Below are 23,921 nucleotides of genomic sequence, written 5' to 3'. Positions count from 1 at the left end.
CTTCGGCCCTTGATGTTGCGCCGACCAGTGGAACCAATCTAGTGACCCTCTAACCTAAACTATTCCAATATTATCCATATGCCTATCTAATGACCATTTGAATGCCCTTAAAGTTGATGAGTCCACTACTGCTGCAGGCAGGGCATTCCACGCCCTTACTACCCTCTGAGTAAAGAACCTACCTCTGACATCCGTCCTATATTTACCACCCCTTAATTTAAAGCTATGTCCCCTTGTGTTAGCCATCACCATCCGAGGAAAAAGGCTCTCACTGTCCACCCTATCTAATCCTCTGATCATCTTGTATGCCTCAATTAAGTCACCTCTTAACCTTCTTCTCTCTAACAAAAACAATCTCAAGTCCCTCAGTCTTTCCTTATAAGACATTCCCACCATACCAGGCAACATCCTGGTAAATCTCCTCTGCACCTTTTCTAACGCTTCCACATTTTTCTTACAATGCAGTGACTAGAACTGTACGCAATACTCCAAGTATGGTCGCACCAGAGTTTTGTACAGCTGTAACATGATCTCACAGCTCCGAAATTCAATCCCTCTACCAATAAAAGCTAACACACCGTACGCCTTCTTAACAACGTTATCAAACTGGGTGCCAACTTTCAGGGGTCTATGCACATGTACACCGAGATCTCTTTGCTCGTCGACACTACCAAGAGTCTTTCCATTATCCCAATACTCTGTAATCCTGTTACTTCTTCCAAAGTGAATCACCTCACACTTTTCCACATTAAACTCCATTTGCCACCTCTCAGCCCAGCTCTGCAGCTTATCTATGTCCCTCTGCAAACTGCAACATCCATCCTCACTGTCTGCAACTCCTCCAACTTTAGTGTCATCCACAAATTTACTAACCCATCCTTCTACACCCTCATCTAGGTCATTTATAAAAATGACAAACAGCAGTGGCCCCAAAACAGATCCCTGCGGTACACCACTTGTAACTGAACTCCGGGTTGAATCTTTCCCATCAACCACCACCTTCTGTCTTCTATCAGCTAGCCAATTCCTGATCCAAACTGTTAAATCACCTTCAATCCCATGCATCCGTATTTTCTGCAGTAGCTTACCATGGGGAACCTTATCAAGCGCTTTGCTGAAATCCACATACACCACATCAACTGCTTTACCCTTATCCACCTCTTTGATCACCTTCTCAAAGAACTCAATAAGGTTTGTGAGGCACAACCTATCCTTCACAAAACCGTGTTGACTATCCCTAATCAAATTATTTCTCTCTAGATGATTATAAATCCTATCTCGTATAATCCTTTCCAAAACTTTGCCCACAACAGAAGTAAGGCTCATCGGTCTATAATTTCCAGGATGGTTTCTACTCCCCTTCTTGAACAAGGGGACAACATTTGCTCTCCTCCAGTCTTCCAGCACTATACCCATAGCCAATGATGACATAAAGATCAAAGCCAAAATATGTGAGCATATGCATGGCAGATGCAATATAATGTGGATAAATGTGAAGTTATCCACTTTGGCAGCAATCATAGAAAGACAGATCATTACTTGAATGGATGCAAATTGAGAGAGGTAGATGCTCATTGAGACCTTGGTGTCCTTGTGCATCAGTCGCTGAAAGTAAGTGCACAGGTACAGCAGAGAGTAAAGAAGGCAAATGGTAGGTTGACCTTCACAGCAAGAGGTTCTGAATATAGGAATAGGGATGTTTTGCTGCAATTGTATAGGGTGTTGGTGAGGCCACACCTAGAATGTAGTTTTGATGGCCTTTTCTGAGGAAGGATGTCGTTGCTATAGAAGGAGTACAGCAAAGGTTTACTGGGCTGATGTTTGGGATGGCAGGTCTGTCATATGAGTAGAGACTAATTATATAGGATTATCTTCACTGGGGTTTAGAAAAGTGAGAGGGGATCTCATGAAAACTTAAAAAATTCCAACAGGGTTAGACAGAGTAGACTCAGAAAGAATGTTTCCATAGGTGGGGAAGTCCAGAACTAGGGGTCATAATTTGAGGATTTTAGAAGTGAGGTGAGAGGAAATTTCTTCACCCAGAGAGTAGTGAATGTGTGGAATTTATGATTATAGAATGTAGTTGAGGCCAAAACATTGTCTAATTTCAAGAAGAAATTAAGATATAGAACTAGGGGCTAAAAGGACCAGGATATATTGGTGGGGAGGGGAGGCGGGTGGGAGGAGGGATCAGGATATTGAATTCAATGATCAGCCATGATAAAAATGAATGGCAAAGCAGGCTCAACTCCAGCTTTTAGTTTCTATACAGTCAGGAATATGGAGACATGGCTGCAGGATGGGAACTGAACATCCAGGGGTATTCAGTATTTCAGAAAGTTAGACAAAAAAGTAAAGGCAATGGACTTGCATTGCTGGTTAAAGTGGAAATTAACAACATACTGGAGGAGGATATTAGCTTCAACAATATGAATCTATACGGGTAGAGCTAAAAAAACCATGTTATGTATGTAGGGCATAGCTCCTTTAACAGGATGGGTTTGGTGATCCGGGTAGTGGGGTGACCTTCCCAGGAAACTGCCCTGCAGTCATCTGAGGGTTGGAGTGCAAGAACTACAGTTCATCAATAAATCCTACTGTTCTTATGTCTTGTCTTTCTGTGTGACTTTTTTGGAGCTATCTTCCCGGTAGTCTCAGATTTAACATACCAAGGGGCAAAAAACAGTAGGAAGGGTTGTATATAGACCACTAAACTGTCGTGGTGATGTTGAGAATGACATTAAATAGGAAACTTAATAGGAGATGTGTGTGATAAAGAAACATCTATAATTATAGATGATTTTAATCTGCATATAGATCGGGCAAATCAAATTAGTCACAAGACCGTAGAGAAGAAATTCCTGAAGTGTGCACAGGATGGGTTTCTGGACCAAGTCATTGAGGAGCCAACTAGAGAGCAGGCCATTCTAGACTGGGTATTGTGCAATGAGAAAGAAAAATTGGCAATTTAGTTGTGTGAGATCCCTTGGGGATGAGCGACCATAGCATGATAGAATTTTTCATCAAGATGGCGAGTGACATAGTTGATTTTGAGACCAGGGTCCTGAATCTTAATAAAGGAAACTACAATGATGTAAAGTTTGAATTAGGAATGACAGATTGGGAAGCATTCTTTAAAGGGATGACGGCGGATAGGCAATGGCAAACATTGAAGGGGTGCATGGATGAACTGCAACAATTGTTTATTCCTGTTTGGTGCAGAAGTAAAACTGGAAATATGGCAAGCCATGGCTTATAAGGGAAATTAGAGATAGTATTTGATCCAAGGGGAAGCATACAAATTGGCCTAGGGAAACAAGAGGCCAAAGAAATGGGAGCAGTTTTGAATTGAGCAAAGGAGGACCAAGGGTCTGATTAAGAAGGGGAAAATATAAAAACATAAAAACTGACTATCAATGTTTATATAGGTATGTGAGGAGAAAAGGATTGATGAGGATTGATGCAGGTCCTTTACAGTCAGAAACAGGGGAATTTATAATGGGGACCAAAGAAAAGGCTAACCAACTAAATAAATACATAGTTTGGTTCCATCTTTACATGGAGGATATAAATAAGATACTAGAAATGTTGGTGAACACAGGATTTGTAAGAGGAACTGAAGGAGATCAGTATTAGTAGATAAATAGTGTTGGGCAAACTGATGGGATTGAAAGCCAATTAATCCTCAGGACCTGGTAATTTACATCCCAGAGTACTTATTGGTGAGCTGGCAAGATGGATAGAAAACTAGCTTGGTCAAAGAAGACAGATGGTAGCAGCACAAAGATGTGTTTCTGAATGGAGGGCTATGACAAGTGATGTTCCTCAAAGATCAGTGCTGGGACCTTTGTTGTTTGTAATAGATATATATGATTTGGAGGAAAATGTAACTGGATTGATTAGTAAGTTTGCGGATGACACAAAGGTTGGTGGATTTGCAGATCGCGATGAGGATCATCAGAAGATACAGCAGGATATAGATCAATTGGAGACTTGGGCAGAGAGATGGCAGATAGAGTTTAATCTATACAAATGTGGTGTAATGCATTTTGGAAGGTCTAATATAGATAGGAAATATACATTAAACGACAGAACCCTTAAGAGTATTGATAGGCAAAGAGATCTGTGTGTACAGGTACACGAGTTAATGCAATACAGGTGGAGAAGTTAGTCAAGAAGGCATACAGCATGCTTGCCTTCATCAGTGGGGGTACTGAATTTAAATATTGGCAAGTAATTTTGACGCTTTATAGAACCTTAGTTAGGCTGAACTTGGAATATTGTGTTCAATTTTGGTCACCACACTACCAGGAGGATGTGGAGACTTAGGAGAGGGTATAGAGAAGATTTACCAGGATATTGCCTGGTATGAATTATAGAATCCTAAAGCCCTACAGTGCAGAAAGAAGCCCTTCGGCCCATTGAGTCTGCACCGAACACAATCCCACCCAGGCCCTACCCCCATATCCCTACATATTATGCCCAATAATCCCTCTAACCTATGCATCCCTGGATACTAAGGGGCAATTTCTTAGCATGGCCAATCAACCTAACCAGCACATCTTTGGACTGTGGGAGGAAACCAGAGTACCCGGAGGAAACCCACGCAGACATGAGGAGAATGTGTAAACTCCACACAGACAGTGACCCGAGCCGGGAATCGAACCCAGGACCCTAGAGCTGTGAAGCAGCAGTGCTAACCACTGCGCTACTGGACCGAAGAGCATTAGCTATGAGAAGAGGTTGGAGAAACGTGGTTTGTTCTCACTGGAGTGACGGAGGTTGAGGGAAACAGAAGTCTACTAGATTATGAGAGATATGGACAGAGTGGATAGTCAGAAGCTTTTTCCCAGAGTGGAAGAGTCAATTATTAGGAGGCATAGGTTTAAGGTGCAAGGGGCAAGCAAGGTTTAAAGGAGATGTACGAGGCAGATTTTTTACACAGAGTATGGGTGCCTGGAACTCGTTGCCAGGGGAGGTAGTGGAAGTGGATACGGAGTTGACTTTTAATGGGTGCCTTGACAAGTACATGAATAGGAAGAGAGTAGAGGGATATGGTCCCCACTAGCGCAGGGGGTTTTAGTTAAGTTGGGCTAAATTTGAGATATTACATTTAATTCCCTCATCCAAATCATTAATATATATAGTGAATACTGAGATTGCAGCATGGATCCTTGTGGTACCCCACTAGTCACTGCCTGCCATTTGTAAAAAGGCCTGTTTATTCCTACTCTGTTTCCTGTCAGCCAAGCATTCTATCCATATCAATATGCTATCCACAATGCTGTGCTTTAATTTTACATGCTAATCTCCTATATGGGACTTTGTTGAAAGCCAACTAAACCATATCAACTCGCTCCTCCTCATCACTCTACTAATTAAATCCACGAACAATTCTAGTAGATATGTCAAGCATGATTTTCCTTTCATAAATTCACATTGATTCTGTCCAATCCTACCATTGTTTTTTAAGTGTTTTGCTATAAATTTTCGAAAATGGATTCTAGAATTTATCCCACTACTGACATCAGGTTTACTGGTCTATAATTCCCTGTTTTCTCTCCACCTCCCTTTTTAAATAGTGATCAATGCAGGCTTGGAGGGCCGAAGGGCCTGTTCCTATGCTGTAATTTTCTTCGTTCTTTGTTAAGGAAGTGGCCTGACAAATAACGGATGTCCTGGAGGTCATCTTCCAAGGTTCTGTAGACTCTGTAACAGTTCCTACAGATTGGAGAGTAGCTAATGTAATCCCACTATTTAAAAGGGTAGGTGGAGAAAAAACAGGGAATTATAGACCAGTAAACCCAATGTCAGTAGTAGGATAAATTCTAGAATCCATTTTCAAAGATTTTATAGCAAAACACTTGAAAAACAGTGGTAGGATTGGACAGAATCAATGTGAATTTATGAAAGAAAAATCATGCTTCATGGATGTAACTAGTAGAGTTGATGAGGAGGGGCCAGTTGATATGGTTTATTTGGCTTTCGACAAAGTCCCATACAGGAGATTAGCATGTAAAATTAAAGCACAGCATTGTGGGTAGTATGTTGAGACGGAAAGAATGCTTGGCTGACTGGAAACAGAGTAGAAATAAACAGGCCTTTTTAACAAGTAAGTAACCAGCTGTCTCATAGAAGACAGAGGTTGGTGATGGAAGGAAAATTTTCAGACTGGAGGCCAGTTACCAGTGGTGTACCACAGGGATCAATGCTGGGTCCTCGGCTATTTGTGATTTTTATCAATGACTTGGAAGAGGGGGCTGAAGGATGGGTTAGTAAATTTGCTGATGACACCAAGATTGGTGGAGTAGTGGATGAGGTGGAGGGCTCTTGCAGGCTGCAAAGAGACATTGATAGGATGCAGGGCTGAGCCGAAAAGAGGCAGATGGAGTTTAACCCTGATAAGTACGAGGTGATTCATTTTGGTATGACAAACTTGAATGTGGATTACAGGGTCAATGGCAGGGTTCCAAGTCACTGATAAAAATCACAAATAGCACAGGACCCAGCGCTGTTCCCTGTGGTACATCACAGGACTCTGAGGAATGTGGAGGATCAGAGAGATCTTGGGTTTATATCCACAGATCTCTGAAGTTTGCCACTCAAGTGGATAGAGCCGTGAAGAAGGTTTATAGTGTGCTAGCGTTTATTAACAGGGGGTTTGAGTTGAAGAGCCATGGGGTTATTCTGCAATTATACCGGAAGTTGGTGAGACCACATTTGGAATATTGTGTTCAGTTCTGGTCACCTATCAAAAGGATGTGGAAGCATTGGAGAGAGTGCAGAGGAGATTTACCAGGATGCTGCCTGGTTTGGAGGGTAGGTCTTATGGGGAAAGGTTGAGGGAGGTGGGGCTTTTCTCTTTAGAGCAGAGGAGATGAGAGGGGACTTAATAGAGGTTTATAAGATGATGAGGGGGATAGATAGAGTAGATTTTCAGAGACTATTTCCTCGGGTGGATGTAGCTGTTACTAGAGGGCATAACTATAAGATTCTTGGTGGGAGATATAGGAGGGATGTCCGAAGTAGATTCTTCACTCAGAGAGTGGTTGGGATATGGAATACACTGTCTGCTGTGATAATGGAGTTGGACACTTTAGGAACTTTCAAGTGTTATTGGATAGGCACATGGAGCACACCAGAATGATAGGGAGTAGGATAGCTTAATCTTGGGTTCGGACATAGCTCGGCACAACATTGAGGGCCGAAGGGCCTGTACCTGTGCTGTAATGTTCTATGTTTCTATGTTTCAAATGGCAGGCAGTGACTAGTGGGATACCACAGGGATCAGTGCTGGGACCCCAGTATTCACTATATATATTAATGATTTGGATGAGGGAAGTGAATGTAATATCTCAAATTTAGCAGATGACACAAAGTTGGGTGGGAGGTTAAGCTCTGAGGAGGGGGATTAGCAGGGTAAATATGTGGTATTATGGGAATAGGACCTGGTGGAATGCTCTGTCAGAGGATCATAGAGTCATAGAGCCCTACAGTACAGAAAGCGGCCCTTCAGCCCATCGAGTCTGCACTGACCACAATCCCACCCAGGCCCTACACCCATATCCATACATATTTTACCCACTAATCCCTCTAACCTAAGCATCTCAGGACACTAAGGGGCAATTTAATATGGCCAATCAACCTAACCCGTTCATCTGTGGACAATGAGAGGAAACCGGAGCACCCAGAGGAAACCCATGCAGACACAAGGAGAATGTACAAACTCCACACAGACAGTGACCCAACCTGGGAATCGAACCCAGGTCCCTGGAGCTGTGAAGCAGCAATGCTAACCACTTGCTACCATGCCCACCCCCATTCTGAAGACATTAATTTTTAAAAAAGTTACTTGGAACTTCATCTTTGGTTCTGTGGATTTTACTGGCCGCTGCATTACATAACCAATGGGATTAAAAAGAAAGAAAACTCCTAAATACTGAACATCTGTAATGACAATGCTGTAGGCATGTCAGCATTCACAGGAGAGAAAAAGGTCAGTGCTGTGGGTATAGATTCTTCTCCAAATGTTTGAAATGTTATATTACCATATTTCACACACTACACACCTGCTGTATCTTTCCAGTGTTGTTGGGTTTCAAGTCGTTACGAATGGATGTGGTCAAGGCAATTTTTTTTAAAGAAAGGATTGTGTGCAGGCTCGCTATCTACCCAACCTCAAACTAAGATGTCATCCACCCTCTTAAAGTGAAAAACATTTGAGACTGTCAACTTGAAACAAAATGCGTTCAGAAGACCTGACAAGAAAATAAACAACTTTTAGGGAAAAGAAATTCCACCAACTGCTTCAAAAGATCCATTAGAAAAACCCATTGGTAGCTCCCAGGTGCCCTTCATTTAGTTTGCCTAAATTCCTGTCCCCAGACAGATCAGTGCAGACTTGATGGGCTGAATGATTTCCTTCTGCAATGTAGAGATTCTATGATTTTATAAGGATGCAGAAATCCTTCAATGTGACTTGGACAAGTTGAGTGAGCGGGGAAATAATTGGTGGTTGTAGTATAATTTGGATAAATGTGACGTTACACTTTGGTAACGGGAAGGCAGATGACTATCTGAAGGATCATAAATTAGGAGAGGGATATGTGCAATGAGACTTGGGTGTCCTTGCATACCAGTCACTGAAAGTAAGCATGTAGTTGCAGCAGGCAGTAAAAAAGACAAGTGGTATGTTGGCACATTGGCCTTTCATAGTAAGAGGATGCGAGTATAGGAGCACAGATGGCTGAACACCAGCCTCCAGTCACTCAAATAGTCTTCTACCACTTTGTTGTGTCCTATTACTAAGCCAGTCCTGGATCCATCTGTCCATGTGTCCCTAAATTCCATGTGCTTTAACCTTCTCCACCAGTCTCCCCAGTGAGACCTTGTCAAAGGCTTTGCTAAAATCTATATAAACTACACCAATTGTTCTTCCCTCATCCACACACTTGATCACATTTTCAAAAATTCCAGCAAGTAGTAACAATCTGAATCTCACTATTCTTGAGTTTGGCAGAATCTGAAGCAATGAATATTTTCAAAAGGAAATTGGATGGGCACTCAAAAGAAATCAACCTCAGGACTGCAAGGATAGAGCGGGACATTGCTACACAGAGCACTGGCATAGACTTCATGGACAGATTGGCCTCCTGTAACATACATTATTCTGTCTTCCAGCAATTATAATTACTGTACATTTGCAATTACCACTGAAATAATTACACTAACTATACAAAAAAACAATCATACTTCCAATTATTTTGAATCAAACTAATTTGAAAGATTTTCAAAGTAAGCTCAAACCACTTTCTCCTGAGTCTTTACTTGAATTTGAGTGATTTTACTCTTTTACTCCTTGCTATTGCCATGTATTTTCCAATATCATATTACTTGTTGGAAAATTTCAGGAGATCATTCAATAAGAGGTTAGATATACATATGACTTTACCTTGGCCAACATATATTGAACTGGAATTATTTTTAAACACATAACCAAACTTAGTTCACTAGGAGCTAACTTTACGTATTTTCACATTTGTAACTGCAAATACTGCAATAATAAAAATTACTATCTGTAATTTACAATACTCTCAATCTAACTGGGACAATCCCAGATCACCAGTGATCCAAGTAAAAATTACCCCTTCATTTGGTTTGTTCTTGCTGGAACAGCGGAAGTTGAAGTGTGACCTGATAGAGGTTTACAATATTATGAATGGCATAGACAGAGTAGATAGTCAGATGCTCTTTCCTAGGATAGAAAAGTCAAATACTAAGGTACATAGGTTTAATGTGCATGGGGAAAAGTTTAGAGGAGGTATGCAAGGCAAGTTTTTTACACAGAGGGTGGTGAATGTTATAGAGTCATAAAAGTTTACAGCATGGAAACAGGCCCTTCCGCCCAACTTGTCCATGCTGCTCTTTTTTAAAAACCCCTAAGCTAATCCCGATTGCCCGCATTTGGCCCATATCCCTCTATACCCATCATACCTATGTAACAATCTAAATGCTTTTTAAAAGATAAAGTTGTACCCTCCTCTACTACTACCTTTGTCAGCTTGTTCCAGATACTCACCACCCTCTGTGTGAAAAAACTGCCCCTCTGGACACGTTTGTTTCTCTCCCCTCTCACCTTATACCTAGTTTTAGACCCTTATACCTTTGGGAAAAGATATTGACTATCTACCTTGTCTATGCCCCTCATTATTTTATAGACCTCTATAAGGTCACCCCTCAGCCTCCTATGCTTCAGAGAAAAAAATCCCAGCCTCTCCTGATAACTCATGTCTGGAAACCGCTGCCCACAGAGATGACGGGACTACAGCAGCATTTAAGACGAATACACGAATAGGATGGGAATGGAAGGATTCGGACTCTGTAAGTGCATACAGTTTTAGTTTAGGTACGCATCATGATTGGCACAGGCTTGGAAGGCCAAAGGACCTGTTCCTCTGCTGTACTTTTCTTTGTTCTGTCTTCCTTGGAATTACAGGTAAGTCAGGATCCCATTTGCAAAATGTACCATATGTATATCAATTGTGGATCAGTGTTATAACTCTCACCTCTAAGCTGGAGGTGGTGGGTTCACTCCAGGGACTTGAGTAACATTGCCTCATTCAGACTAGTGTATTTTTATGTTGCTATATTCACAGATAAATTCATAAGAATTGCAAGTGAAAAATCAATCAAGAACTTGAGTAAAATTTCACAGCCTTCCTGTTCCAAGATCTGTAAAATAAATAAGGCCCCCTCTCCAAAGCTATCATCAACAACATTGAGGTATTCTTTGAAGTTCTTTTATATGAAATGTTATTACAGTATCAAAACATAAGTTTCAATCAACTTACACAAAGAATTAGGAATTACTTCCATTGCAAGGGAAGAAAATTAGTTACGAACATGGATGGAATTTTACAGCCCGTCCCTTTGAGGGATGTTCTATTCTCATTAAAGTCAACTGAGTTTTGAATAACTGTGTATTTATCGGCCCTGCCCCGTCTTTGCAAAGCTGCAAAATGCTGCTCATTATGTGGACTGGCAATTCTGGCTGGATGATGCTTGAAATGCGCCTATCCCATCAGGTAGTCATGCTACTCTGAATGATGTTAACTCACAAAATTGCAGAATGGTTGCAGCATAGGAGGAGGTAATTCAGATCATGACACCTGCTAAATCGCCAAAGGAACAATTCAGCCAGTGTCACCCCACAACTTCTCCCCTTACCTGAGAATTTATATATTACACATTTTATCAGTCTGCTATGAAGGACCTTGTCAAAGGCCAAAGAACAAAGAAAATTACAGCACAGGAACAGGCCCTTCAGCCCTCCAAGCCTGTACTGAAAATGCTGCCTGACCGAACTAAAATCCCTACCCTTCTAGGGACTGTATCCCTCTATTCTTATTCTATTCATGTATTTGTCAAGGCGTCCCTTAAAAGTCACTATCGTATCTGCTTCCACAACCTCCCCTAGCAGCAAGTTCCAGGCACCCACCGCCCTCCGTGTAAAATGCTTGCCTTGTACATCTTCTTTAAATCTTAAATCTATGCCGCCGAGTAATTGACTCTTCCACCCTGAGAACATAAGAACATAAGAAATAGGAGCAGGAGTAGGCCATCTAGCCCTTCGAGCCTGCCCCGCCATTCAATAAGATCGTGGCTGATCTGAAGTGGCTCAGTTCCACTTTCCCGCTTTCTCCCCATAACCCTTAATTCCCTTGCCTACCAAAAACCTATCTACCCGTGTCTTAAATATATTTAGCGAGGTAGCCTCCACCACATCAATGGGCAGAGAATTCCACAGATTCACCACCCTTCGAGTGAAGAAGTTCCTCCTCAACTCCGTTCTAAACTGCCCCCCCCTTATCTTGAGGCTGTGCCCTCTAGATCTGCTATCCTTTCCGAGCGGGAAGAATCTCTCTACCTCTACCCTATCCATCCCCTTCATTATCTTATATGTCTCTATAAGATCCCCCCTCATCCTTCTAAACTCCAACGAGTACAGACCCAGTCTATTCAGCCTTTCTTCATAGTCCAACCCCCTCATCTCCGGTATCAGCCTAGTGAACCTCCTCTGCACTCCCTCCAAGGCCAAAATATCCTTGTGCAAGTGCGGAGACCAAAACTGCACACAGCTTCTGACTATCCATTTTGTCCATGCCCCTCATAATCTTGAAGACTTCTATCAGGTCCCCCCTCAACCTTCGGTGTTCCAGTGAGGACAAACCAAGTTTCTCCAGCCTCTCCTCATAGCTAATGTCCTCTATCTGTTCTATCATTTCTCTTTCTTTCATTTTCTCGATTTTCAGAAGGTGTTTGATAAGGTGCCGCACAAAAGGTTGCTTCAGAAGGTTAGGGGGCATGGAGTTGGGGGTAAGATGTTAGTGTGGATAGAGGATTGGTTGTCTAATAGGAGGCAGAGAGTTGGTATCAATTCTGATTGGCAGTTGGTGACTAGTGGAGTGCTGCAGGGATCGGTGCTGGGGCCTCAACTATTTACCATTTATATAGATGATCTGGAAGAGGGGGCTGAGTGTAGGGTGTCGAAATTTGCTGATGACACAAAGATAAGCGGAAAAGCAAATTGCACGGAGGGTGTGGCAAGTCTGCAGAGGGATCTAGATAGGCTGAGCAGGTGGGCGAGGACCTGGCAGATGGAGTACAATGTTAGCAAGTGTGAGGTTATCCACTTTGGCAGGAATAATAGTAGGAGGGATTACTATTTAAAGGGCGAAAAGCCGCAGCCTGCTACGGTGCAGAGGGACCTGGGGGTCCTTGTGCATGAGTCGCAAAAACCCAGTCTGCAGGTGCAGCAGGTGATCAAGAAGGCGAATGGCATGCTGGCCTTTATAGCAAGGGGGATAGAATATAAAAGCAGGGAGGTCTTGCTGCGAATGTACAGGGCACTGGTGAGGCCGCAGCTGGAGTACTGTGTGCAGTTTTGGTCTCCGCACTTGCGCAAGGATATTTTGGCCTTGGAGGGAGTGCAGAGGAGGTTCACTAGGCTGATACCAGAGATGAGGGGGTTGGACTATGAAGAAAGGCTGAATAGACTGGGTCTGTACTCGTTGGAGTTTAGAAGGATGAGGGGGGATCTTATAGAGACATATAAGATAATGAAGGGGATGGATAGGGTAGAGGTAGAGATTCTTCCCGCTCGGAAAGGATAGCAGATCTAGAGGGCACAGCCTCAAGATAAGGGGGGGGCAGTTTAGAACGGAGTTGAGGAGGAACTTCTTCACTCAAAGGGTGGTGAATCTCTGGAATTCTCTGCCCGTTGAAGTGGTGGAGGTTACCTCGCTAAATATATTTAAGACACGGGTAGATAGGTTTTTGGTAGGCAAGGGAATTAAGGGTTATGGGGAGAAAGCGGGAAAGTGGAACTGATCCACTTCAGATCAGCCATGATCTTATTGAATGGCGGGGCAGGCTCAAAGGGCTAGATGGCCTACTCCTGCTCCTACTTCTTATGTTCTTATTTGGACTGCTTGAGAACCCAAATGTTTCAAAGCCTTCACTATATTAACTACAGAAAATGTGGAAAATACTCGCCATACTCTCATCATGGTCTTGGAGAAAAATAACTTTCAGTTTTCTAACAGAAACTTATTTAAAGCTGAGGTTAAGGTATGGAACTTAACTGTTTCTTTACAGTACAACCCTCAACCCTTAATTATCCAAATGGGCATCATTAAAAATAATTTCATCAGCCTCAAGTACTTATCAGAATCTGTTCTGTCATACATTTTTTCTTCAATTGGTTCCACATATAATTTAACATCCTAACACACTGAAAGGTAAACAAATATTAGAATCATTGTTATTCAAGTACTCTCATATATCAAAAAGATTAAAAGATTTTCTCACTCTTCTGGACACCATTTCATGTATTGCTGGTAATATGTCACTAGGGGGCGGTTTTCCCAAAAACAAATTAAGTGTCCAACAGGCGGGATTTTGGGAGATTTTCCACCCGCTTTTTGGGCGAATTTAATTGATTGAATTTCTCGCACTCTGCGCAAGACAGAGTTCACTAGAGTACTGACGCCGGGGGGGGGGGAGGGTGCGGATCTTAACCCTACCTGAGAGGTTTACTGCACAGTGCTAAGGGAGATCAGTGCATGTACACTGGCCACTTCATTGCCCGCCTTCTGATCGCCGGCCTCCTAATAGCTTCCCCAAATTCCCCCCAAACCCCGACCTCTAGCCCCTTCCACCTCCCCCAACCGCTGGTCCCAACCACTACCCCCCCCCCGCAGTCCGATCACTGGCCCGACAGCTCCCCCGTCATCGGCCCTGACACCTCCCATGGCCAGCCCTGCTGCCACCCCCGCCTCCCCCGCTTATAGCTATAGAGCGAGCTCAGATGATTGAATCCCGATTCACTAAATCGATGCAAATATTCATCACAATATTGTAATCAGCCTCTCACCGTTTCCTAACATGAACCTGATTATGGCCCGGGAAAGTCGCAACTGGCTGGATGCCAGTTGTAATTTCCATTTCAGACCACCTCCCGCCAGTATTTCAGTAGCAGCAAGCGAGCAAAATTGCATCGTGCGTATCTAAGACCCATCCTTCAACACATCTTTCCAATCTAGTCTGCATGTTCTTTAGCTCAACATCTATCAGTATCCTAAAATTCCATTGCAGTGATATCAGATCCAAGAAGGTCTAATTTAGATTCACAGTACTACATATATGTAAACACACAAAGCTTGATAAATACGTTTTTGAGTTGCATATGCAAATAGCCCCATTGGAAATATGATGTTGCCTGATAATAGAAATCTGGCTGAAAAAATGCAGTATTGAATATTAAATATTCCTGGACATAAAGTTTACAGGAAAAACTGGGAAAAGGATGGCAATTAAGAGGAATTATTACAGATAGGAGGGAGATTGATTTAAAACAGCCCTGATTTCTCATCTCATCACTCAACAATAAACAGAAAGGAGTTTTGATTGTAATGATCCCTTTTTAAGTGGGTGGTATTTCTCAACCCTCAGTTTTAGAACGTAGAACATAGAAAACTACAGCACAAACACATCCTTTGGGCCACAAGTTGCGCCAATCATATCCCTACCTACCAGGCCTACCTATAACCCTCAATCCCATTAAATCCCATGTACTCATCCAGAAGTCTCTTAAAAGACCCCAATGAGTTTGCCTCCACCACCACCAACGGCAGCCGATTCCACTCACTTACCACCCTCTGAGTGAAAAACTTACCCCTGACATCCATAAGAAATAGGAGCAGGAGTAGGCCATCTAGCCCCTCGAGCCTGCCCCGCCATTCAATAAGATCATGGCCGATCTGTCGTGGCTCAGTTCCACATTCCCGCCCTCTCCCCATAACCCTTAATCCCCTTGCCTATCAAAAACCTATCAACCCGCGTCTTAAATATATTTAGCGAGGCAGCCTCCACCACTTCAACGGGCAGAGAATTCCAGAGATTCACCACCCTTTGAGTGAAGAAGTTCCTCCTCAACTCCGTTCTAAACCGCCCCCCCTTTATCTTGAGGCTGTGCCCTCTAGTCCTACTGTCCTTTCTAAGCGGGAAGAGCCTCTCCACCTCTATCCTATCCATCCCATTCATCATCTTATATGTCTCAATGAGATCTCCCCTCATTCTTCTAAACTCTATCCCCCCTGTACTCTAAATCCTAAACTCTAAATCTAAATCTAAATTCCTAAATTCTAAACTCTAAATCCCCCCTGTACCTACTCCCCAGCACCTTAAACCTGTATCCTCTCATAGTGACCATTTCCTAGAACATAGAACATAGAACATTACAGCGCGGAACAGGCCCTTCGGCCCACAATGTTGCGCCGACCAGTCTTATTTTTAAAAAAAAACATTGACCCACTAATCTAAACCACTCCTTTTTCGTCCATAAACCTATCCACCAATCTCTTAAACGCCCCCAAACTAGGCGCATTTACAACTGCAGCAGGCAGGGCATTCCAGTCCCTCACCACCCTCTGGGTAAAGAACCTGCCCCTGACATCCGTCCTATAACTACCCCCCCTTAATTTAAAGCCATGCCCCCTCGTGCTAGATTTCTCCATCCGAGGAAACAGGCTATCACCATCCACCCTATCTAAACCTCTAATCATCTTATATGTTTCTATAAGATCCCCTCTTAGCCGCCTTCTTTCCAGTGAAAACAACCCCAAATCCCTCAGTCTCTCCTCATAGGACCTCCCCTGCATACCAGGCAACATCCTGGTAAACCTCCTCTGCACCCTCTCCAAAGCCTCCACATCCTTCCTGTAATGTGGGGACCAGAACTGCACACAGTACTCCAAGTGCGGCCGCACCAGAGTTGTGTACAGTTGCAACATAACGCTGCGACTCCTAAATTCAATCCCCCTACCAATAAACGCCAAGACACCGTATGCCTTCTTAACAACCTTATCTACTTGATTCCCAACTTTCAGGGATCTATGTACACATACACCTAGATCCCTCTGCTCCTCCACTCTATTCAAAGTCCTCCCGTTAGCCCTATACTCAACACATCTGTTATTCCTACCGAAATGGATTACCTCACACTTCTCCGCATTAAACTCCATCCGCCACCTCGCGGCCCAGCTCTGCAACCTGTCCAAGTCACCCTGCAAACTTCGACACCCTTCCTCACAATCTACCACACCTCCGACTTTGGTGTCATCAGCAAACTTACTAATCCACCCAACTATACCCTCATCCAGATCATTAATAAAGATTACGAACAGCAGTGGCCCCAAAACAGATCCCTGAGGCACACCACTCGTAACCGAACTCCATGATGAATAATTACCATCAACCACCACCCTCTGTCTCCTATCTGCTAACCAATTCCTGATCCAAGTACCTAAATTACCACCAATCCCATACATCTGCATTTTCTGCAGAAGCATACCATGGTGAACCTTATCAAACGCCTTACTAAAATCCATATATACCACATCTACTGCCTTACCCCTATCCACCTCTTTGGTCACCTTCTCAAAGAACTCAATAAGGTTAGTAAGGCACGACCTTCCCGCTACAAAACCATGCTGACTATCTCTAATCAATTCATTACTCTCCAAATAACTATAAATCCTATCCCTAATAATTCTTTCTAAAACCTTGCCCACTACAGAAGTAAGACTCACTGGTCTATAATTTCACTGGTCTATAATTTCAGCCCTGGGAAATAGCCTCTGAGAATCCACCCGATCTATACCTCCCAACATTTTATAAACCTCTTTCGGGTCACCTCTCATCTTTCGTCTCTCCAGGGAGAAAAGACCGAGCTCCCTCAACATATCCTCATATGGCATGCCACCTAATCCAGGCAACGTCTTTGTAAATCTTCTCTGCACCCTTTCAATAGCTTCCACATCTTTCTTGTATTGAGGTGATCAGAACTGCACACAGTACTCAGTACAGTACACAGTAATATTTGGCAGGGCCCAATTTCTATTCATAACCAAACAGCAAAATATTGAAGGTAGCAGGGCAGTTATTAGGCATGTTGCAGCCTTCTGAACGCAACATTGCATTCAATAACTTTAGACTGTGAGCTTTCCCCTTCATCTTGACCCCTTTTCCTATTTCCTTGGTTTGTCCCACTGCAAACTTTCCACTCCCTCACAGGACCATCTGTCACTTGCTTTTCAGATTTGTTTTCATTGAGCATTGACTTTTGTTCTCCCATTAACATATTCTGCTATCTTAACTTTTAGCCACTATCTGCACCTTCTGTAGTCTTTAATGCCACCATTAACACTCCCTTTATCTTGTGTCCATGATATCTTTGTCAATCTCTCCTTAGCTCCAACTTATCCCTAATCTTCCATTCTACCCCATCTCCCCCATCCCTTCTCCAATTATATAATCCATTACATTTCTATCCCTCTTCAGTTCTGAACAAGTCATAGGGACTCAAAATGTAAGCTTTGTTTCTACCTCCACAGATGCATTGCAGACCTACTGAGTTTATCTAGGATTTTCTGTTTTTATTTCAGATTTCCAGCATCCACAGTATCTTGCTTTTATTTCAGTGTGAAAACATGTTTGAAAAGACATAAAGGATCCTGGGCTTTATAAATAGAGGCATGAAGTATAGAAGATAGGAAATTACATAGCACTAGTTTAGTTGAGTCTAATTCTGGCACTAGAGTTAACGAAGGATGTGCCAGAAAGATTTATGGGAGTGGCTACAGGGATGAAGAACTTTGAGTAATAGAGTCATACAGGTTTACAGCATAGAAACAGGTTCTTCAACCTGGCTTGTCCATGCTGCTGCCCAGTTTTTAACTAGGTGAGTCTCAATTGCTCGTGTTTGGCCTATATCCCTCTATGTCCCAATTTCCCACATTTGGCCCTTATCTCTCTATACCAATCTTATTCATGTAACTGTCTAAATGCTTTTTAAAAGACAAAACTGTACCTCCCTCTAATGCTCCTGTGGCTGTTCATTCTAGACACTCATCACTCTGTGTGTGAAAAAATTGCCCCTTTGGACCCTTTCGTATTTCTCCCCTCTCACCTTAAACCTATGCCCTCTAGTTTTAGATGCCCTTACCTTTGGGAGATGTTGACGATCTATCTTATCTGTGCCCCTCATTATTTTATAAAACTCTATAAGATCGCCTGTCAGCCTCCTACACTCCAAGGAAAAAAGTCCCAGTCTATCCAGCCCTGGTTGATATCACCCAAAGATCCAGACACCTTTGACCAGAATCCAGAATCCTTTGACCAATTAGTCAATTTAGTCAAGGATCACTATAATCCCCGACTTTCCATAATGCAGATGTATAAATTCCACTTTGCTCTTAGGGATCCAGGAGAAATGATCTTCAGCTTTGTGGCCAGACTTCAACAGCTGACTGAGTTCAGTGCCAGTTCGGGCCATCGTTGGGAGACATGTTGAGGGACCATTTGATTTGTGGGGTCAACAACCCCAACACCCAAAAATGCTGCTTGCTGAAACCAAAAATTCATTGGAAAAAGCAGTAGAGATGGCCCAAACAATTGAGGGTTCTAACCAAAGGGTTTGTGAGCTGAAAGGCATGAAGAGTGACGTTAACCAGTAATGGTGGAAAACATTCTAGCTAGGAATAATAAGGGTGCAGCAGGATCTGAGATGAGAGAGAAGAATTGTTCAGCACCAGCATCTATGGATTATTTTTGGTGTTTTCACCAAACCGTCACTGTTTGTTCTACAGGGAATAGTATTGTCTCTGCATTTTTGGACACTCATCCAAACTCCTTACCCTAGGGAGATTCCAATTGATACTTGGGAAATTAAAGTCTCCCATCACGACAACTCTGTTATTATTACATCTCTCCAGGATCTGTTTCACCATCTGCTCCTCAACATCCCTATTACTACTGGGCGGCCTATAGAAAACACCCAGTAAAGTTATTGACTCCTTCCTGTTCCGAACTTCCACCCACAGAGACTCCGTAGACAATCCCACCATGGTGTCCACCTTTTCTACAGCCGTGACACTAGCCCTGATCAACAGTGCCACTCAGCCACCTCTTTTGCCTCCCTCCCTGTCCCTCCTGAAACATCTGAAACCCGGCACTTGAAGTATCCAGTCCTGTCCCTGAGTCATCCAAGTCTCTGCAATGGCCACCACATCACATTTCCAAGCAGTGATCCACGCTGTAAGCTCATCCACTTTGTTCACAACACTCCTGGTGTTAAAATAGACACATCTCAAACCTTCAGCCTGAGCACTCCCCTTCTTCATCGCCTGCCTGTCCTCCCTCTTATATTGTTGACAATCTCTCTTTATTTGCGAACTAACCTCCTCTCTCCCAGTCCCTTCAATTCAATTCCTTCCCCCCAACCATTCTAGTCTAAAGTCTCCCCAGTAGCTTTAGCAAACCTTCCTGCCAGGATATTGGTCCCCCTGGGATTTAAGTGCCACCCGTCCTTTTTGTACAGGTCACAGCTGCCCCTAAAGAGGTCCCAATGATTCAGGAACCTGAATCCCTGCCCCCTGCTCCAATCCCTCAGCCACGCATTTATCCTCCACCTCATTCTATTCCTGCTCTCACTTTCTCGTGGCACAGGCAGCAATCCCGAGATTACTACCTTTGCGTTCCTCCTTCTCAACAGTCTACCTAACTCCCTATATTCTCTTTTCATGACCCCCTACCTTTTCCTACCTATGTCAGTGGTACCAATATGTACCACGAACTCTGGCTCCTCACTGTCCCACTTCAGGATTTCTGGGACGCAATCATCCCAGATCCCGAATCATTTCTGGGACAAAACATCCCGGATCCTGGCACCAGAGAGGCAAACTACTATCCGAATTTCCCATCTGCCTCCACAAAATCGCCTGTCCGACCCCCTCACTGTAGAGTCCCCTATCAATACTGCCTTCCTCCTCCTTTCCTTGCTCTTCAGAGCTACAGGGTCGGACTCTGCACTAGAGACACGGCCACTGCTGCTTCCACCAGGTGGGCTGTCCCTCCCCAACAGTACTCAAACAGGAGTACTTATTGTGAAGGGGCACATCCACCAGGGTGCTCTCTATCACCCTAACTTTCCCCTTCCTGACTGTGACCCACTTGCCTGCCTCCCATTCCCTGGTCTGACCACTTGCCTGTAACTCCTATCTATCACCTCCTCATTCTCCCTGACCAGATGAAGGTCCTTGAGCTGAAGCTCCAGTTCCTTTACACAGTTCGTTAGGAGCTGCAGCTCGAAGCACCCAGCACAGATATGACGTCCGGGAGGCCAGAAGCCTCCAGGACCTCCCACATCCGACACTGAGAACAACAAACTGATCTCACACTCATAATTCCTGTTTTCTTCAAAGAACACAGAAAAGGTAATTAAGAATTAAACCTACCTTGCATCGTCCGTTTCTGCCTTAGCCCGTTGAGCCAAAGCCCTTCAGCTCTCACTCTGCTACCCGCTCACTCCGCTGCCGCTACCGACACTGCCCGCTGGTTAGTGCGGCCTGCCATTTAAACCTCCCGCACTAAAAAAAACCTTCCCAGGTCACCCTGCAGCCCACTTCCGCTTTTCAGTTAAAGTAACTTGTGAAAAGAAAAACCACAAAAAACTAAAAAAAGTCAATTGTTTACCTTCACACTCCAGCCACAAATCGATCCTCCTCTCAGCTTTCTCCGATGAACAATTATTCTGGATAGAATTAGGAGTCACACGGAAAAAAGTGTGTTGACTGAGAAGAGCTAGCATAGAACTCTAAAGGAGAAATCATATTTAACTTGCTGAAATTTTTTGAGGTGGTAACAAAAAGGGCCAATGAGGGTAATGCTGTTGATGTGTTGTACATGATCTTCAGGCATTTGATACTTTGCCACACACTAGACTTGTGAGAAAAGATGGTGGATGCAGAGTCTTTGGATATTTTTAAGACAGAGGTGGATAGATTTGAGATTATAATCAGATCAGCCATGACCTTATTTAATGGCAGAGCAGGCTTTTGGGGCTGACTGGCCTATTCCTGATTCTCGTTTGTATATTCATCTGTTCATATCTTTCAGATACAGTTAATCGTCAGTATGGATGAGAATCTTGGTACGTCTTGGTATGCCATTTGATAGTAAGAAGTCTCACAACACCAGGTTAAAGTCCAACAGGTTTATTTGGTAGTAAACACCACTAGCGTCATTTGATAGTCCAGGAGGTACTGGAAAAACTGTCCCCATTACAGGGTCCAGAACTACTTTGTCCTTATAAACTGTAAGCACTTCTAACCACAATCCTTCGTGTTTCCCCCAACATGCCCAATGTATAGACACACAGAGGGACCTGGGTGTGCAGGCTCACATCCTTAAAGGTGGCAACACAGGTGGAGAAGGTGGTGAAGAAGGCATATGGCATGTTTGCCTTTATAGGACGGGGCATAGACTATAAAAGTTGGCGTGTGATGTTGCAGCTATATAGAACATTGGTTAGGCCACATTTGGAATACTGTGTCCAGTTCTGGTCGCCACACTACCAGAAGGACGTGGAGGCTTTGGAGAGAATGCAGAGGAGGTTTACCAGGATGTTGCCTGGTATGGAGGGTCTTAGCTATGAGGAGAGATTGGGTAAACTGGGGTTGTTCTCCCTGGAAAGATGGAGGATGAGGGGCGACCTAATAGAGGTATATAAAATTATGAAGGACATAGCTAGGGCGAACAGTGGGAAATTTTTTCCCAGGTCGGAGGTGACAAACACAAGGGGTCACAGGCTCACGGTGAGGGGGGCAAGGTTCAACACAGATGTCAGAGGGACGTATTTTACACAGTGGGTGGTGGGGGCCTGGAATGCACTGCCAAGCAAGATGGTAGAGGCGGACACGGTGGGATCGTTTAAGACTTATCTGGATAGCCACATGAACAGACTGGGAATGGAGGGATACAAACGAACAGTCTAGTTGGAAGCATGAGCGGCTCAGGCTTTGAGGGCCGAAGGACCTGTCTCCTGTGCTGTATTGTTGTTCTTTGTTCTTTGTATATGAAAAACATTTCATTTGCAACTCATTGAGTAGCCTTTAAGTAGTCCTTGTTCAGCACCCATTTTTCCTTTCTGCTCTTGTTAGCTTGTTAACTCTTGGGTGACTGTACTTCTAACACGCTCAACGACCCCTTCTCCTCTGCAGAAACCACCCCTTGACCCTATTACCCCAAGACTACCTGACCACCCTCCCAATCTCACCCTTGATAACCCACATGGCCCAACTACCCTTGATCTCTCAGTTAATCCTCCAGACCGCCTAACCCACCATACCTCCTGTCATAGTTGCTTTCCACTTTAGCTGCACAAGTGGTACCCTAACCTCCCACCCACATGCAACCATCTTACCTCCTCACCCACTTACCTTACAAACTTTCTCTTTGTAGTTTCTCAAAGTGGCTTTGAAAAACTTAAAATTTACCAAAATACCATAGCTGGTACTGTAAAAATGGGGCATAGTGTTTCTTCACCTGATGCTCCTGCCATCCAAAGAAAGGAGCCCCAGAACAGGGAGAAGGCCTCAGATCAGAATTCCTGGTGAGAAATATGGAGCTCCAGTGCAAGGTCAATAAATAGGAGTGGAGTGACATTCAGACCACGATTAAAACTCTTCAGAAGATTTGGCCCATAATGTAGACAGAACCAATGTGGTGCAAGTTTGCAATCTTGGCAATGCATCAGCCAGTTTTTGTTTCCAAAAAACAGCATTGTTTTTCGGAATTCTACTCATTCATGGTATTTCAGTGTAACAGATGGAGCTTATTTTGTACGAATTACGTACGAATTATTTTTGTACGAATTATTTTGTGCTTATTTTGTACGAATGTTGTGGGAGGAGCCACTAGTGCAGCTCGCCCTCTGTAATTGACACAAAGCTTCAGTAGCACTATGAGCAGCAAACAATGCCAAAGCAACCAATTTTGTGTCCAACATGTACTACTTAAGAAAGTCATATTGAGAAAACACATGATAACTTATTTATTATGTGTTAAAATATGTTACTTTCCTTTTAATATAGCAGCACATCGTCTGGTTCAGATGAAATTATAGGCAGTTTAAGTTCAGACACTACATCAACTGAAAGCAGCCAAACTGAAATGCCTGAAACCTGTGAACTGGAGGAAGTCTGCACCTTTGAGGAACAGAAATCAACTGAAAATAGCAGCGCTGGACCAAAGAATATTGAGCGTATGGCAGTCATTTTAAATGTATAAGCTTTAAATCACAAAATATTTGGATGAATGTAGACTAATTGAAACATAAATTGCCAGAATTCTACCACCCTGCCCGGGGGCAGACAACGGAAATATCTGTTGACCTCAGGTGGGAATTTCCAGTCTTGCTGAAAGGAGGGTGTAAAATCCCACAATTATGTTATAGACTTGGCGAGATCTTTTGTCCTTTGCAGTTTTTCAACCTATGTCAGGGAGGGGCAAAAATAACTGTA

The 23,921-nt window shown here is 43.4% G+C and overlaps 1 protein-coding gene across 1 annotated transcript in view; it reads left to right on the top strand.

Moving 5' to 3' along the window:
• The window catches only part of LOC145349481 (cilium assembly protein DZIP1-like), a 390,694-nt gene that overhangs the window by 354,344 nt on the left and 12,429 nt on the right, over nucleotides 1-23,921 (top strand). The window contains exons 14-15 of the mRNA XM_080198019.1: nucleotides 10,656-10,782; nucleotides 23,493-23,662. Of these exons, the coding sequence (XP_080054145.1) occupies nucleotides 10,656-10,782; nucleotides 23,493-23,662 (297 nt within the window). The remainder of the gene's footprint in view (nucleotides 1-10,655; nucleotides 10,783-23,492; nucleotides 23,663-23,921) is intronic.

This window comes from Carcharhinus amblyrhynchos, chromosome 10 (assembly GCF_965287045.1).
Source record: "Carcharhinus amblyrhynchos chromosome 10, sCarAmb.v2.hapA, whole genome shotgun sequence".
NCBI classification, from domain to species: Eukaryota; Metazoa; Chordata; class Chondrichthyes; order Carcharhiniformes; family Carcharhinidae; genus Carcharhinus; species Carcharhinus amblyrhynchos.
The sequence above is the reverse complement of the archived record's forward strand: the minus strand, read 5'-3'. Positions and strand labels throughout refer to the sequence as shown.